General features: G+C 37.7%; 2 protein-coding genes across 2 annotated transcripts; one reads left to right on the top strand and one right to left on the bottom strand.

The window, feature by feature from the left end:
* Window positions 1-592: 592 nt before the first annotated feature.
* Window positions 593-6,258, top strand: LOC140793598 (double-stranded RNA-binding protein 6-like). The gene is made up of 3 exons (XM_073145166.1): window positions 593-1,283; window positions 3,366-3,585; window positions 4,858-6,258. The coding sequence occupies exons 1-3, from the start codon at window positions 1,038-1,040 to the stop codon at window positions 5,952-5,954; spliced, it is 1,563 nt and encodes a 520-aa protein (XP_073001267.1). The 5' UTR covers window positions 593-1,037; the 3' UTR covers window positions 5,955-6,258.
* A 689-nt stretch (window positions 6,259-6,947) lies between these two features.
* On the bottom strand, window positions 6,948-17,485 carry LOC140793658 (homeobox-leucine zipper protein HOX9-like). Its single transcript, XM_073145294.1, has 19 exons — window positions 17,179-17,485; window positions 16,196-16,558; window positions 15,537-15,696; window positions 15,162-15,244; window positions 14,972-15,062; window positions 14,748-14,843; window positions 13,996-14,109; window positions 13,785-13,868; window positions 13,539-13,694; window positions 13,356-13,430; window positions 12,883-12,989; window positions 12,530-12,713; window positions 11,989-12,177; window positions 11,485-11,565; window positions 10,054-10,188; window positions 9,281-9,606; window positions 8,902-9,010; window positions 7,891-8,040; window positions 6,948-7,413 (listed from the first exon to the last, which is right to left on the bottom strand). The coding sequence occupies exons 2-19, from the start codon at window positions 16,423-16,425 to the stop codon at window positions 7,267-7,269; spliced, it is 2,517 nt and encodes an 838-aa protein (XP_073001395.1). The 5' UTR covers window positions 16,426-16,558; window positions 17,179-17,485; the 3' UTR covers window positions 6,948-7,266.
* Window positions 17,486-18,671: the final 1,186 nt, after the last annotated feature.

The following is an 18,671-nucleotide window of genomic DNA, read 5'->3' as shown; positions in this document are numbered from 1 at the left end:
TTGTCGACATAAGAAAAAAAATGAAAAAGGTCGGAGAAAAAAATTGCTTTTTTGTGCCTAAAAATCACCTCTCATCTCTCTTAGTCGGAGCAACTAAGGAGGAAAGAAGAAGAAGACTGCGATAGCCACGCTAGGCGACAAAACATGAGAGAAAGAAGAAGAGGTAAATCTTAATCTCTTACTACGAATAGGTCAACCAAGAAACACTTTTTACTTAGTTACTGAAAATGTGAATGAAATAAAAATAACCATTATTGAAAGCTAGAGAGATGACCAACCGCTATAATATTATTATGATAAGTCAGACAAGTAGTCCCCTACAAAATTAAGATAGAGGTTATGATATTGATTCACCTACAAACCATAATTCACCTATTCTTATAAATAGTTTTAAACTAACTTATTTTTAGAGCTTCCTTCTGAAAACAAGCTTATTCCAAAAAGAAAAGCATGTGGAGTCAAACACGAGTAAACAACGGTACTATCTTTATACTGCTAGACAAGCCGGAGTGAGAATATCTGCCTACGTGTAATTAAAATACGACAAATTAGGAAACTGAGCAATAAAGAAAAAAGAGAAATTTAAAAACTTGGAAAGTAAAGCAGTGGATTTCCACCGTTTCTTCTCTCTCCTCTTCACCCTTTTCCAGATCTCTCTCTCTCTCTCTCTCTCTCTCTCTCTCTCTCTCTCTATTTCCTTTTCTTCTTCTTTTTTCCCTGTAACACACCACAGAGGAGAGGAGAGAGGAGAGAAGAGAGGAGATACCAAAGAAGGCGAAAACCCTACCTAAAACCTCGCAAGGTAATCTTCCATATCCCGTCTTAATCTCGACAAAGCCACAGCCTGCAGTGCCGGATCCCCTCGGAGAACCATCTACCCCGTCCTGCGACGGCGGCGCACCCAATCTCGCCGGAAATCAACCTATCCGGTGCAGCGGCGGCGCTGGAGACGGCCCTTAGATGCCGGATCTCGGCCCCACTCCGGCCGATCTGGAGCGCAGTCGTAGAATCTAGGGTTTGGGTCAAGGGAAGGGGAGATGTACAAGAATCAGTTGCAGGAGCTGGCGCAGCGGAGCTGCTTCAACCTGCCGTCGTACACGTGCATACGGGAGGGGCCTGACCACGCGCCGCGTTTCAAGGCGACAGTCAACTTTAACGGCGAGGTCTTCGAAAGCCCTAGCTTCTGCACTACGCTGCGCCAGGCCGAGCACTCCGCCGCCGAGATCGCCCTCAACGCTCTCTCTCACCGTGGCCCATCCCACTCTCTCGCCGCTCGCATCCTGGTCAGTACTTTTTTTTCCTGCGAAAATTTATAAGAAAAGAAGAAGCCTTTTTTTTTCCTTTTTTCTCTTTGAAGGAAAGTTTTGAAAAGAAACGAAATTTCCCGTTCTTCGGCCTTGAATCAGCTCCGAAGCGAGCTAATGGTGTGAACAAGTTGATATTTTGCTGAAAGTTGGAATTCTGGATCGAAATTTTTGGGCATTCTCTCCTTATCTCCATTAAGAAAATAAAAGTTAGAGTTTTGATGGATTTTTATGGACACAATCTCTCTGTCTCCATTACGAAGTCCTTCCCCCCTTTTTCTCTTACAACGATCCTATTTTACTAGTAAAAGAATCTTTTAGTTCTTGGTATCTATAGGATAATTTTGAGTTAAAAGAGTTTGTTTTTTTCCAATATTTTGTCGAAAAGAAGTCGAGGAAAGTATACAAAAAATGGAATCCAGAATTATTTATTTATTTACCAAATAAAAGATTAAGAAGAAAAAGAGCTTCACGACTTACGATTTAAAAGTAATTAATTCACGCGTCACGATTTAACTCGTTTGTTGGTCGGGCCGACGAACTCGATCTCGGTGCGTTTTAGTGTTATTATATATTTTAATTTACTATTTTATTAAAAGGGCTGCTTCGTCCCAACGGCGACGGAGCTTGGAAGTCGAGACACCCTTTTTTATTTGATCGTATTTAGTAATCGTTTAGGAGATGTCATTAAGGTGGCCTTTTGTATCTCTGTTAATTATTTTCCTCTAGGGTTCCGTTTGGCACCCACTAGTGACCGTAACCATTCATTAAATTATTCAGGATAATTGCGAATATCGAGGGTAGAAAAGGGTATTTTTGTCCCACCACATGGGAACTCGTGCCACATGTGAAAGTCATTAAATTATAATTTGTTGTCATTAAGATAAGTTTAATTAAATGTAGTAGTGCAATATGAGATCCTCCAAATAAATTGATTTTAATAGAGCTAGTTTGCAGTGGATTAATGGTGACATGATGGGTGGGTGGGTTTGAATTGAATTAGGAGCACTCACCTAACTGCAACCAATAGGTCAAGCAAGTGGGTCCCGGCTACTTAGTGGCAGGTGGGCAAGAGGGACTTATTTGGTCAACAGGGGTGTCTGTTATTTGGGATTGTTTGATTTGTTTAGTTAGTTGTCACTGTTCATGTATCGGCATATGAAGAAGAGGATTTGCATGACTGACTAGTGACTAGTTACAAGTTTGACCATCTATCTGAGCATGATTACCATAATTGACCAAAATGGATGCTAAAGTTGATGGATTAGAAGGATATTACAGACATGGAATGTTGAAATTATCTTATCAATGTTTAATGTTTACAAGAACTTTTATGTGGTCTGGTGTCCAGTATTTTCATTGATTTGAGCTGGATGTGGTCCATAAAAAGATTAGTGGATTGGGTACCAAGAAGGATATTGTTAGTGTTATTTGTTGGGCAGGAACCTGATTTACTGAGACTGATGTCTATTCTTAGTTTCTTACAAGTACTCATCCAGAAGTTGTTCTCTTTGGAATTTTGGTGACACCCTGCTTATGGCACCAAATGATTCCTTAGTCTTGGTATGGCTTAAAGTACAAAAAGTCTAGAATAGCATACACAAGCTTTTTAGCAAACAAACATAAAAAAAAATGCTTATTTTGTTTTGACTTAATTCATTAACAATCAGAAGGCATGAGGGCTTGAGCTATGCTAGCTAGGTAATTTTCTGGTGAAGCATAAAACTGGGCTTGGCTATTTCATAGTTTGGGCTCGACATTCAGATGCTTAGATGCCATTGTTTATTTTCTAATTTGCATCATGTCTAATCATTGATCCTCCTTTGCAGAGAGATTAAGTGTTCTGACTTTATGAGCTTAGAAAGTTCATGCATTTGTAAGCTTCAGTTTGAATCACTTTTCCTCTTGACTTCTGAAGATTGCTTTTCCTTTCAATAACCATTAACGAAACAAATGAAAGTTGTCAAATTTGGAACTGTCATTAGTATGATCGCATCTCTTTGAACTTACAGTGCTTCTTATGCACCAAGTCATTCAGAGTGTCATTCTTCCCATAAACAGGATGAAACAGGTGTTTACAAGAACCTGCTACAGGAAGTAGCGCAGAGAGTTGGAGCCCCATTGCCATCATACACTACTGTAAGGTCTGGCCTAGGTCATCTGCCTGTTTTCACATGCACAGTGGAACTTGCTGGAATCATATTTTCCGGAGAACCGGCTAAGAACAAGAAGCAGGCAGAAAAGAATGCAGCCATGGCAGCATGGTCGTCATTGAAACAATGTGAGCCTCATCCTTTAGATTTAAAGTTTTAAATGTACTTTTTGCATTCCCTTTTATTACTATTTAACTGAAGGTAATATTTGGTCTAAGTATCATGAAATACTAGCTGTCAACTATGGCTAATAGTTCTCGTTTCAGATAGACCCTGGCTCGTATGAAGATTTTGGTGTTAATTTGTTACTTTGATACTTATAGTTATTAATTACTTACAGTTGCCTTGTAAGTTACAGACGAATGATTCTATATGCAATTGCCAGGTAAACCTTTGAAATCAATCAGCAAAGTCATTGACAAAGAAAAAGGAAATTCTAATTGCATAAAATCCTAATTCCTAGCTTTGTGATTGGTAAGAACTAAGAAGTGACCAACACCATGTAAGGACACAATATAGGATCATTGCCTTGTGAAACATATAGATGTACACCAGTCAGTTCAGATGTTCTCTTTATGAAACAATATCATTTCTTTTGTCATATCAGATCTGTTTTAAGCTGTATGACGGAGTACTATCCTAAAAGACATATATCCAAAAGCAGAGGAAGCACAATTATATGGAGTACTATCCTAAAAGACATATTATATCTAAAAGCAGAGGAAGCACAATTATATGATACAGTCTCAATATAATGGCCTTTCTACTAGTTGATATAGTTTCTTATGTTTACTTGTCACAAAAGGAAATTGGAGTATAGCTGGCAAGACGCCACACAATTTACCATGGTTGCATTCACCAAATTCTGAACTCTGAATCATCCCCTATCTTTTGTTTTGCTCGACTCTTAAGTTGACAGTATCTTTTGGAAATGTGTGATCACTTTGGCACGTCATACAGTACTTATTTTTAGTTTCATCATAAAAGAGCACCTTCTGCGGAGGGCGTTGAGCAGTAAGCCTTCTGAATATGTACTTCTGGCTCATTAGATAGAACTTAGATGGAATTTCATAGTTTGAATTCAAAGATCAGTTCTTCTATTGTTAAGTAGGTTTTAACTAAGAATATTGCTGCATAGTTTTTATTATTTATGAGGTCAAGTAGATGGATGTCTCGTCTCTTCTACTGGAATGTGGTTTATTTCTATACTGCAAGGTGCTCTTTCTCCTCAAAAGGTAGTTTGGCTGATTCTTCACTATACTAGAGTTGAGCTGCAACACCAGCTTCACTGTTGATTTGAATTTTTTGACATTTGTTGCTCAAATGTTCTAAGTTTTTGTTGCTTGCAGTCATATCATTGTATCTGTGTCCCTAATATCATTGTTGTACCCATGCAACAGTGGCACAGCAAGCAGCCAGTTTGTCAGCTGAACCAGAGAATAACGATGAACAGGAGCAGATCAGGATAGCCCGAGCCCTCCTTAACTACCGCCTGAAGGAAAAGATGGCTATGGAGAATAATCCAAATGCCACACCATTTCCAAAGAAGTTCCCAATGCAGCCAGATAAAAGATCCTCATCACTTCAACCTTTCCCATCCACCTGCTCGAAGATACTTCCTCTAATCCGACCTAAATCTAGTTCAAGAACCAGACCTGTCTCCCCTGCAACAACTGATGGGGCATCGTCATCACCATTCTCGCAGGCTGAAAACTGTAGTCCTTGGCCACAAAGGTTCCCTGCAGCTGGAGCAGCACCATATGTTCCAGTTCGGCACTTTAGAGTGCCTTGTCATGGCATGGCTCCTCCTGTTACAATAAGGACATCTGTACCGGTCTTTTCAGCTCCACCCCTCCCTCCACCACAAGCACGTGCTCATCAGCTTCCTCATGTGATGGGTCACTCGAAAATCCGTATGGCATCCCCGGTTCGCATCAGACCGGCTGTGCCAGTCTTTGCTGCTCCACCTCCGATTCCAGCTAAACCTGTTCAGGTAAAGGAAGTGATACCGGCAAATGAAGTGGTACCAGTTAAGGAAGTGCCTGTGGTGCCCTCACCCCCTATTAGGCCTCCAATTCAGTTTGAGTCTGCAAGTCAGGTAAACGTAGCACCACTAGCCCTTGCAGTTGAAACACCATCTGCTCTTTTTGCCTCCCCAGATCATGTAAAGGCTGCATCAATCCTTGCTGTTGAAGAAACATTGGCGGTTGTTCCTTCTCTGCCAACAACTACCGATGGTCAAGCCAAGTGTTCCATGAATCTTTCGGCTATTAGGCCTTCAGTTCAGTTTGAGGCCTCAAGTCAGGTAAAGGTAGCACCACTAGCCCTTGCAGTTGAAACACCAACAGCATCAATCCTTGCTGTTGAAAAGCCATCTGTGGTTGCTCCCTCACCTTCAGCAGCTACCGATGGTCAAGCCAAGTGTGCCATGAATCTTTCAGCTACAGATGCAGATGAGGCTGCTGAAGTAGAGAGGTTGAAGCAGCTTGAGATCTAGAGAATATGATCCTTTTTCATTTTGCTTTCTTCTGGGCTGTTTATTTTTATGTTTAGATATCTCAGTAGGATTTTGGGCAGGCTACATTGTACTAGGAACTTAGCTTTACAGAAGCAAATCCTGGACTCTAGGTGGTTTGCCCATAATGAGTTTTTCATTTTTGTAGCTTCAAATTCTCTTTAGTTAGCCAATGGTGTATGCCCTGTGCTTCAAAAGGAACTTTGTATAGTTGCTAGGAGTCACTTCTTAAGTGTACTTTATTTATCAGAGAGCAAACCAGCAGAGGGCATTGGTTTCTGATTAAGTATTAATTACCAGTCTCTGGGAAGATCAGATATGGTAAGGCTGGTGAGGCAATAATTTGGCAAAGCAAATCTTGTGTGGCCAATCCTGCATTGCTAGCAAAACGTGATATTTTGTGGGAGATTTTGTTCCTGCATTTGCTAACAGAATGCAACGTTTGATAATGAGCTTTTGATTCTTTACTCCAAAGGAAAAGAAGAAAAAATGTAGGCTTTTCTACTCCTGTACCTTAGACAAGGGAAGGTTATATAAGGACCAGAACTTTCTCCACTTCCCTATAATCACCTCCCTTTCTAATTTTAGCTCTTTCGACTTACTCTTTAGTATATTATTATTGATTATAATTATCTATGTTTTTAACTGAATATTTTCACGACTAATTACGAAAAGTGACTTTCATTATAAGCTTTCACCAATTTTTTCCACTTACCAGAAAATACGGCAAGAGTGATTCCTGAAGGACGTTGAGATGGATTAATTTAAATAGGGTAGACATGTTTAAATGATGATCTTTAGAACGGCATGTTGTTCCTGGGTTACGTCCTTGGCTTGGTAAGGCATTTAAAATCGCATGGAATTCCGAAGATTTGCTCAAAATATGTGCCAGGCTAAAATCCTATTAGTACAATAATTTCGAGTTAAAGGACACATAATTGCAAGAAAGAAGAATAATATACAAGTAATGAAAGATTGAAGGCACCAGAATTGAATTTTTCTCCTTTTTTTTTCAATTTTGATTATGAGAGATGGAAGTAGAACGAGCTAATTAAGAGACTAAATGGTAGAGTATACCAGTTCTAAAACATAACTAAATTAAAGTGCACGGACAATTTACCTACCTCTCCAAAATTATGCCATGCACACTACACATACTAGAGCTAAACCCCTTACTAAACCTCCTCACAGCTTGGCCTAGTTAACAAAACTTTGGACTGAGACAAGTGATGACCCTTTGCATACAGAAAGGATCTGCTCTCATTCCAGACCATCTCTAAGATGGACAAACAGCTCACATAAAGGACCAGTTGACGAAACAGAAGGCGAGGCAGTGGACATTCTTGTCTTCACCGAGAACTTTCCAGACGATGGCCTGCTCGTGTGAAACATGGCGACCCATTCCGGACAAGCAAAGACCAGCTGGAAGGTATGCATAGCCCTGAGGGGGAAAAGAGAGTAGATGAAAACACAATGTGAGAATTTAAACTATCAATTGCTTTTTCTATGAATCAAAAGATACAGGTATACCTAAAACCAAAATTATAGAGATGAAATGATGCACAACATCAATGGAGAAGAGAAAGAATTGACTGCAAAGATCAGGTTGCTTATGCTGGGAAGAATGTGATAGTATAACTCATAATAATGATTGATGACATTGAAGAACATGACAATTATGATTGGTTCTCTTGTACTGGGGCAGCACCTGATACTCTTAAAACTCAGTACATAGAATATTATATATCTTACTAGAAATAAAAAATATGTAGATAATAATTTCTTCCGAAAATTTGAATATTTCAGGAAAATATTAAGGAAACCTCTTAGTAACTTCACTTGTGAAGCCAATGAAGTCCTCACATGAGGATGTGGAGTATCAGAATTATGAGTTCCATGGAGGAATGCAAGCAACTACCTGTTCCATCAACTTTCCAAACTCGGAGTATAATGCTTTTCGCCCACGCTCATCAAAGATTTTATCCAAAGAGATATCTTGAAGAGCAACCAGGGATGTCTCTAGCATGTCGAGCCCTGCCTGATTGGCAAAGGTAAAAACTGGTTGCACCTGGAGAATTAAAAGTAACATATGTAAGAGTACAAAAAATCATTTCAGTACCACCAGTGACTGATGAATTAAAAAAACTACCATGAAAAAGAATGTCAGTTATCTGTTATAGCATGCTAGTTGGATGTTCTCATATAGCAAAAATGGGTGCCATTGTCCTAATTTAATGATTATCCAGTACACTGAAGCGGCAGGTGACTGATTGTGATTGCGTAAGGATATGATGTAAGGGAACTTAGAAATACCTAGAAAGTTCATAACAAAATATGACTCTTAGATAGTCTGGAGAAGACAAAGGATCACGAGATGTAACATTTTAGAGAGATGAGGTTTCTGTTGAAGTCATCATTTCCCATCTGTAATAAATAGGCTGCACCAATAAGCATTTTGAGCCAAAAATTCCCAAAGCCTCCTGTATTATCTCCCACCATGGAGGTACAGTAGCACAGCAGGTAGTGCTAAATTTGGTAGATCCATAATCCATTATAAAGATCGTTCTTTTTTTTCTCAACCAAAATTAATAATCTGTTATGATAAAAGTTGAACATCCTGACATAAATTTTCATATGTAAGACTAGACAGCTTGTGAAGCTTAAACAATGTAAAACAGGAGAGTGATGGCCAAAGTCAAATTTCTTTAGAAAAGATTTAGGGCATCCTAATCAATGAAGTTAATTAGATTGTATAACTTTTATAACCTTTTTCTCCTATCATTGACCCTATCAACAGAAAACCATGAGGAGCACCTCAGTAAAACCCTTAAATCGATTGAGTGAGCATTAGAGAAACACTTAAGTAAAAGACAAAAAGTTGAACTGAAAAACAAAAATGATGATCAGGAATTTGAATCTCAAAGGGTACCTTAAATGAGCAGCACAAAATGGCATCTTGATGATGCCACAGCATTTTCAACAAGGACTCTCCAGTTTCATCAGTAGCACACATCAGCAAATCTAGGCCCAAGTGGTAACTTCAAAATTAAACAAATTTAATTAGCAAACGGAAAAGAAGTTGCTCCAACACAAGGATTATCATAACTAATTGCATGAACACATACAAGACTCCTTGCAGACACTTCATGATGTCATAACATTCTTTTACATGACCTATATATTGAGCAGTAATCTTATTCCATTATCTTTGACGCTTTATATGATTAGACTGAAACAGTAAGCTATGAACCATTTTATATACTAGGTACCATCAGAATCTAGATTCAGATAAAGTAGGATGATCATACCGGTAGCTCTGACAAATCCAACGAGAAAGGGTGGCAGCTTCAGGGGAACCAGGAAGCAATGAACGTCCAACATTAGGGCCAAGATGTGATGGAGTAATGGCCATTGAGACCCTCTGCACTGCTGAGACAATGCTTCGAACATATTGACGGGCCATTGCAGCAACGCTGTCTTGGAGGTTTGCTTCATATGGGAACTGGAAGGCAATTGTCAGCACTGATCGCAAGTTGTATTCATTTGATGATGGCTCCCCATGAGTACGATGTATCGCAGAACCCACTTCAAGATTAGATGCTAAATCCAATGTCCTGCTGGAAGCTAATCCGTCCTGTGCATCATGCATTGTTTATGTGATGACAAAACAAAAAGATAAGATGTATAGAACATAGAAATAGTGACCTTAGATGAGATATGGATAATACAGAAAAGTAAACAGTTAATAAATTTCCAAGCAACAAGATAAATTTTTTTTTCATTGAACAAAAATGTTTTTATTTAGTGCAGGTAATGTAGACTGTCTTTAGTTATTGAAGGCAATGAAGGCCATCTTCAATATTTCCAGCTCTGGAAATTTTTTGCAGATTAAAGTAATTTAGAAGTATAAATTTCAGCTGATTGTAAGCATGATTAGAACCGCCATTAAAGCTCAAGATAAAATAGTTGTTAAAAATAAAGCATATATGTAAAAGTAGCACCATATCAAGAAAACTATAGCAAAAGTCAACAATCATCAATCATGATCAGGACTGGAAATCAAGTGACTGAAGATCTCAACTGTTTTTATGTCCAGTGGTACGACACGAAAGCCAGAAGGTAGCAACAGAGCATCGTCCGGGAAGAGTTCATCAATTGGTGCGAAAACAAGTTGAAAGCAGGATCCCACAGCATTCTCATCTATCCCACTATAAAGCTGAAAAACATGAACAATAAAAAATAAGATGATGTCAGTTCCATATATAACAGACTTACAGACCCCAAGCTTATATATGGTCAGGTCTTATTACTTTGAAGATAGTCAAAAACGAGAAAAATACTTGGGCAATGGATTCCTCCCACTATCTCTTTATCTCACAACTAATAAGCCCTGTAAATTTTGAAATCTGTACCCCTTTTGTACATGCAAGCACTGAGCTCGAGATTATCATAAAATATCTCACAATCAAATAAGGCTACGATGAGCTTAATTGTACTTAATATAGTAATGAGATTAATGTGTATTGTGTAATCATGTTATAAATTGGCTACAATGAGCTTTGTTGTCCTTGAAGGATAATTGGCATAATAATAATAATAAGTATTAGAGTTATAAACCCAGGATGCTCACAATTTCATATACCATGGCTGGTCTTAGACTTCCTTGAATAAATTGCCTTAATAGACACCCAAAGCAGAGCAAGATCCAGAATTCAGCATTCAGTAATTGTGTCGCCTATAATATGTTTTGCAGCAAGCTACTAAATTATTAAGTGCAGGTGTGATTCTTTGTTGCCTTTTGTGCCTCACTGCCTCCGTAACAACTTGCCAACCTTTTTCCCTATCTTCTCTTGTCATCAGAAAGGGATGTTATGTAGAACTGTTCTAAGAAAAATAGCATCTTAACATTTTAATTTCATAAAAATGAATGTTCTAAAATATAAATTATGAAACTGCAAATGGTCTTAGGCAACTCCAATAGACAAAGCATCTCCCAATATTTGGTAGGCCCATACAGTGGGTATAAGCAAGCAACCAATCCACAGTCTAGCAATCAGACAGATAAACATCCACCAGTTAAATATCTAAGTATATCAGGGAGATGATTATCCATCTAAACACACAAGAATTAAATATAATGCTTTGACTCGGTGGCTTATATCTTGATGTCAATCAAATTGGTGAATTGATTTCTTCCGTAAGTATATTTCAAACTCCAAGAAAATTTTTAGACAATACATATTATATCATTATTTCTCACTTCTAAGTTCCTACACCATTATTCTTTTACTTCTACTTTCGGTGATAATTTCTTGACAGACCTCAAAATGACCCTATTTACTGAATATATTCATAAGTTCCATAGTCACCAGCAGCATAATCAGCTTTCAGAGCACTGATCTTCACCACATAGTTTAAGAGTTATTAAAGTGATTAGTGATCAAGTACGCATTGACAGGATAAACCACTGAGAACGGCTGAGTTAGGATGACAACAGACAATACTTTGTTACCTGTAACAGATGAATGTCTCTGGATAAAACCGCTTGATCTTCAGTAAGAGCCTGGCCTTCAAGGCGAACTACTTCCAGAATCTGAATGAAGTTTAAGACTTAGAAAACTGAAGGTGGGAAAAACAAGAATCTAATGCACATTAAGATAAGGTGCAAAATGTTTGAAGTTATATGTAACTGTGCATACTAGGTAATTTCCCACAGATAGGGGACAAAAAGTCAAAAAATTCCGATCACTTCATTAGGAAGCACAACTTATGATTCTTGATATCTAGAAATACATTAATTTCATTGCTGTTATTCATGTTAACATCTTTGAGAAATGTCAATTTCCTCAATATAAAACTTTATCTCATATAATATGCAATGTTATTTCACAGAATCCGTTGAGGTTCCTTTTGTAAAACTGAAAAGCTATAACTGTGCCTATAAAAAAATAGGCACTTAGATTTCATTAGACTGTAATCTAAGAAGCGGGATGAATGATTCCAAAAGAAAGCAAACCTCCTCATTCCCCATTGTGTGAGAAAGTGGCATGATCATCTGACTCCCGGTATATCTGGTAGGTTGCAATCCACTAAATGAACATGGGCTCGCTTTTAGTGATGCAGCAGAGTAAGCATCTATACTGTAATCAGCCCATTCCGAACGATGTTCCCTCAGAAACCGAACCAGTAATGCTGGTGGAACACTCTAGAATGACAAACAAGAAAAACAGAACTAAGAAATAAAGAATAGTTCTTTAAACTCGTTAGTATAATTGGAAGTATAGATTTGGGTTGTCATCTTCATCTAAAATAGATAATACAGAAAATGAATAGATCTCTATCCAACAGGGAAGCACTTAATATTCAAATTAAGTTGCAGACTTTGAACAAGGGTAAGTCGTAAAAGTTAAATGAGGATAATATATGTCCGCACCTTTTAGGCATTAAGAATAATAAGGATTGTAATCCATCCAATATTATTAAAGATAAATGAGAAATGAGCAATATTAGTAGCACAACATAAGGAATGATTTTGCAACAAAATATTTGGGACTTGCCTGGAGCAGCATCGATGCCTTCGCACAGATCACACCTCCAGGGACTGAGAGAGCATCAGAAGGATCAGCATCAGTCCTAATTTTTTTGGTCGAGTTGTTCATTATTACTATGTCCTCCACTCCATCACTACCCACAAGTGACCAGCCATCATCATTAAAACCATTGATAGCATCATTAAAGCCCCTGGAGAAGGCCCAAAGAAAAAGGTGTGAAACACAATTACCCGATCAAGCAAGACTATAGATGTTATTTACCATCACGCTAAACAATCAACCAAAATATAAATTTGGGAAAAAGAGAACCAACATGGTTGTCACAACTCACAAGGTGTATGTTATTATTAGCAACTCACCTGCTCAACCTTTGGCTAAAAGTCCTCAAAACAGTAGGTTGCCTACCCAAGGCGTATACCACTTCACCAGTCATTTCCTGTGCTATTTGTCTGATGTGGCGCAGTGCCTTAAAAGTATAAGAATAGTCAATGTATTTTCACAGAATTTGTGAAAAGGAAAGTAAAATGTATTAAGCCAACAGCTAGCTTGATTTGGGATTTGCAACTTTACATTCATGTTACAAAGGTTCTTGTTTGATTGCTGGGGAGGGACAAAAAAGAGATGCCAGTCTGCATCTAGGCAGTCTCTAACAGTCTAAACAATAAGGTGAACTTTATAAACTATCATGTTTCATTAATTTCCTTTATCCAAACAGAAGTGAAGATTTGGAGAGATGAGTAGCTTTTTCAGAATAAGAAAGATAGCTCCCATAAAAAAAAATCTACATTTTATACTATAAAATAAGATCGTACTAATTAATCCAATCACCTACCGCAGTTGTCATTTTCTGAGCCACTACTCTAGATGACTCATAAAGTGGTCGTAGCACCTCAGGAACGCTCCATGCCTGAAGGAAGGCAAACTCTCTATGTGAAGTAGCATACAAACTTTATGCAAGGAACTTTACACAAATGATCCAGTAAATATAAGACAACCACCACCATTGTGAACATACCTCAAGATCTAGATGATCAACAATATGAACAATTGAGCCCCCACCTTCACATGGTCGAATTAGATAACCACTGGGAAGTATCTCAGCTCTTACAAACTGCTGTGCAGTAGCTGCATTAGGGCCACCGCCTGAACCATTCAAAGATCTTTCGCAAACCTTGAGAGATAGCATTGTCAGAAGGAGGGCCTACTCCGACGTGTATTTTACTAGACATCACATTATAGAAGTATTATAGTTTGTGCATACCACAAGACTTCCATCTTCGAGACTAGTGGTGTATCTAAGGGTCCAAAAGTCACGAGCTGGAGCTAATGTAGTTGGAGCATACATCTGCAAAATCAATACTAGGGAGTTTAAACAATGAAAACTAGACATGAAAAGTAAAAATGAGGATAGTTGAGAACATTATCTATGGCTCAAAGGGTTAATAGAAGAAGAAAAAAAAGATATGTCCCACCTGCATGTATATGAGTTCAATTGTTCCTCCATTCCCAGTTGGAAATGCAGTAAAGACGTCAAGACTCCTACAATCTCGAAACCAAGAGGGACGGTCTTTTAGGACCTCTGCAATCTGCATAAGATATGCAAAATGTTCATGAGAAGAATAACAAGGCATACATGCAACTATGCCTGCTCTACTATATCTAAAAGATGTTGATTTTGTATAATTAGCTCCCCTTGCACTCCAAAACTTTTTTTCTATTTGTTGAAAGTATAATATACATTGTTGATCCATTATCTAACAGTTTAAACTTTTGAACTAATTATCTAAGATGATATCAAAGTTTGATTTTCTAGAGGTTTAGAGTTCAAAACCATTTAATCCATATTTTTTATTATCAATTTTTGTGCAGTATAGAGGGTCACGCCTTTTATCTGCCCATGTGTAGTATGTAGGAGCCGCATGTGAGGAGGTATGTTAAAAAGTATGGTCTATTACATAACAGTTTAAATTTTTGGGACAATTGGTTATCTAAAATCTTCGGCTCTTCCTCAGAAAGACAAAGAAAAAGGAAATGTTGAAAGAATTGATGGAAGTATGGAACTATGACAACAACAAAAGTTACTACATGAGGCGGGTAATAATGCATCTAGCTGGTCATTTTTTATCAAATTCATCCAAACAAAAAACGTGTATCTTAAACCATCAGCGATTATTAAACTCCATTTACACATCAAATTTTCAAGTTCAACTAAATTTGAACTAACCTTGGTTGGTTCTAAATTCACTAAACCACAGGCTCGTGCAGCTACCCCACTGCAACCACGTGAAATCGCAACAATCTCAACTGCATCCGGACCAGGCTAACACAAAAAGAGGAGAGAGTCAATAGCTCTTCAACATTTTCTAATTCCTGTCATGGAATCTGGCACCGTCATTCTATCAATTGAAGAACTCATCGAAAGGAATCTACTCTTTTACTGTATCTGACCTTCATCCCAGGCATCTGGACCCAATCGACAGCAGTCCCTGTAGCCTTTGAAAGGAACTCTGCCAAGGTCTCCTCTGCAATTGACAGGAGTCTGAAGAGAAAATAAAAGGTCATAAAAAGAGCAGAACTGCAAGATACTTCTTTTCCAGGTTTTGCAATGCTAAGAAAAGAAGAAAGAGGAGAAGAATACCCAGCAGGATTACTAGCATCCCTTTGAGGATTTTGAGGAGTGGTTACAACTGACTCGCAGCTTGCATCATTGACCAATGAGGCCTGCAAAGAATTGCAGAAGATTTGGAATATCAAAATATTGCTCTCCGAGAACTCTAATCAATTTTTAAACAGATTTATTTTATGCATCCTGGTCAGGCTTTGAAACTATGCTCTCCAGCAGACAGAATAACAGAACTATGCAGACGATGTCTTAACAATTTTTTTTAGCACAAACAGATTAAATGTATTCCTGTCAAAACAGACCTTCAGTGAAACATACAGATTCATATATTACTTTAAAACCATTGAGAGAAAATCTGGGGAAATACAAAACGTTATATTGAAAGCATACATTCTGTAGCTGTTGGCGCATGCGTGCATTTTCATTAACCAATTGGGAGACCTGCTTCTGAAGGCGCTCATTTTCTTCCATCAAAAGCTTGTTCATTGCAGTCAATTTTCTGTTGACAGCCTGAAGCCGAGAAGCCTCCTTCCTCTGCTTCTCACGACACCTGCATAAAAAAAATTTATATATATAATCCAACATATTCAATTACAATAGCAAAGTCGGGAATACGGAAAAAGAAACATTCATATGACCAACTGCAGGAAACAGTTTCACTAGTCATGCAATGGATATTAAAAATTATTCACGAAATAAGAAACTTTCAATAGCTTAGAGTTTGATTTATCACCATTTGAGTATCAGGTGCATGCACGAAGTTCAACTAGATTTAGGTCTCAGTGTTCTCTACTACCTTTGTTGCACCGAAATGCAAAAAGCTTGATTCTTTTTGGTAGAGGCAAAGAAGAATTATGAATGATATGGGCGATAGAAACCTGGTTGCAAAGTATTATTCAATGTCAATGGTAAAGATCAAGCTTTACCAAGAAAAAATCGAGAAAACATGTCGATGCTATACCAACCAGAACTTTCATAAAATCATCAGCAAATTATGTATCACAGTACCTAAAGACGGTCCCTACCCTTCCGTGTCTCAGAGTTCTCACCTGCGGTTCTGAAACCAGACTTTGATCTGCTTGGGCTCTATGTTTGATAGGATAGGACACTCACGAATCAGCTGCTGCCGACGCATGGAGCTCGGCTTTGGGCATTCGGCATAGACCCGCTCAAGCGCCTCCACCTGTTCCGGCGTATATCTGACATACTTCCCTGAGTCCATCATCTGTTTCTCCAGCGAACCACATCCAGCGCTCCTCATAGCCACTGCTGCAGCCATTTCTTCAGCACAGATTAAAACGTGGTCCCAAAGCAAAAGCGAAAGCACCGTAATCCCTGAACAAGTACTTCCCTTCTCCCTGCTCTTCTTTTCACTTTTTTCCTTCACCTTCTTTGCTTTTCAGAAAACCCTCCTGTTGTTACGAGAATAAGGGAAAGGAATAAGTAAAATACTTTAATAAAAGCAAAGCATGGTCTAGGTGTTAGGTTTCTTGCTTTAATCCCTCAACAAGCTTCATTAAGCGGATAGAAAGGCCGAAAGGAGACGACTTTTTCTAGCAGAACTGCTCGTCTTGTACTAGTAGAAATAAATCAAGAAGCTGTCACAGAAAAAGGATTCAAAACGACGTTCTCGAAGGCCAAAGGTTCCAAGAAACGAAGGTGTTACGAGAATAAGGGGTAAGGTAGCTTGAAAGAAAGATTCCAACAAAAAGAAGAACCTATCGAAGTACCAGGTTGTTCGCTTTGAGGCATCAACGAGCTCCATTAGGCAACTAAAAGTGCGAAAGGAGAGAACTTTTCCTAACAAAACTGCCCCTCTTGTATTAAAAGAAACAAATCAAGGAAAACTGACACAAAAATAAAGGAGCTAAACTGCTAAACCATGTACAAATCACACAACAACTTTTCAAATCCTTCTCATGGGACCAATTATCACAAGAAAAGAATCGACCAAGTAGAGACCACCCTCCAGCTCGATCCTATCATCGATTCCACAGCCTTCTCGAACCAAGAACAAGAGAAGAGGTCTCACCGCTACGTCGCAAGAACGGCTCTCTCGGCGGAAAGAGAGCCCGTGGGATTAAGCATCAGAGGACTTTCCAGGGTTCGCGATCGGAGTAGGAGGAGACCGCGGAGGAGGGAAATGAAACCTTAGCCATCGCCGGCAAAGGGAAGCTTGAAGGGCGGAAGGTGGGATTGGAGAGAGGTCGTGTTATAAGAGCGAGAGAGGAATAGGGTTCTTAGAGAGAGGTAGAGAAAAGCTGACAGCTTTAAAGATGAAGAACAGAACCGAGCAGTTGTATTGGCAGAGCGAGAGGTGATAGGACCCCGGGGGTGACGAGAATCCCGAGGAGAAGTGGGGGTGTTAACTTATGATAGTATAATCACGGAAATACCCTTTATAAGAATAATAAGAAATTTGGAATAATTTATTATTTTGCAACAAATAATCCACACTTACAAAAATAATAATTGGTGTCTCACTAAATTTAATTAGTTATATAAAATAGAACTAATTTTTTAAAAAATCAATCTCACAAAATAAAATTTATTATCTATTCGGACAAATGACGTGCAAAAGATTATACAAGGAATTATATATTTCTTAATAAAAATAATGACGTTAATAAGTAAAAAAAAATTTGTATGGATGTCTTGAGAATAAATTGGTTTCCATTAAAAGTGTCAAAAAAATTAAAAAAAAAATCTTTGACGTAGAAATCAGGATAGATTATTTATTCAAAACAAATTGATAGTTACAGTTAGTTCTATATAGATTCTATATAGGATATACATGGTCACACTAAGTACTGATAATTGTGATAATATAATTAGTTCCCTCTTTAATTTTTTTTTAAATAATTCTCTATCAGTTTAAACTGTTATATTTCTCTAATTTATGGCCAATATATTCTTTTGATTGTCCATATATAATAATAAAGGAGATAAAATTGGGAAAAGTAATATTTAAATATCTTTAATGGAACTATTTATTTGAGGATGAAACGGATGAAAAATAAATTTTTTTACATTTTAAAATACGAAAATTACATATAATCTATTATTTTTAAAATAAAATATATATAATTTTTATTTGATGATTTAAGAGTTATATGTTTTAGACCGAACAATGACGCTACATCACTCCTAATAATTGATTGAATAATTGAGTCAATTCTGTAGTTAAAATGAACCACAATATGCTAACTTTGATCACAACACATTTGTCGTAACCGTCATAAAAGAAAATTTTCTAATTTAAACTTATAAACTATAGAAAAATATTATTTAAAAAATTTTGTTCATATTCATATATTTAGGCAAATATTTTTGACTTAGACCTTCTATTTTTTTTTTGTCACAGACCCTTAACTATTAAAAATATCTCTCTCTTTAATATCACGGACAAAAAAAAAAAAAGACAAAAATACCGTATAAGAAAGTAAGAGAACTTCAGTAAATTCTCACTCCTCTTTCTTCCAAAACATATTAATCATTCATAGCGTTTGTAGGTACGTAAAAAAT

This window comes from Typha latifolia, chromosome 8 (genome assembly GCF_019914945.1).
Source record: "Typha latifolia isolate L0001 chromosome 8, TyphaL0001v2, whole genome shotgun sequence".
Lineage (NCBI taxonomy): Eukaryota > Viridiplantae > Streptophyta > Magnoliopsida > Poales > Typhaceae > Typha > Typha latifolia.
The sequence above is the reverse complement of the archived record's forward strand: the minus strand, read 5'-3'. Positions and strand labels throughout refer to the sequence as shown.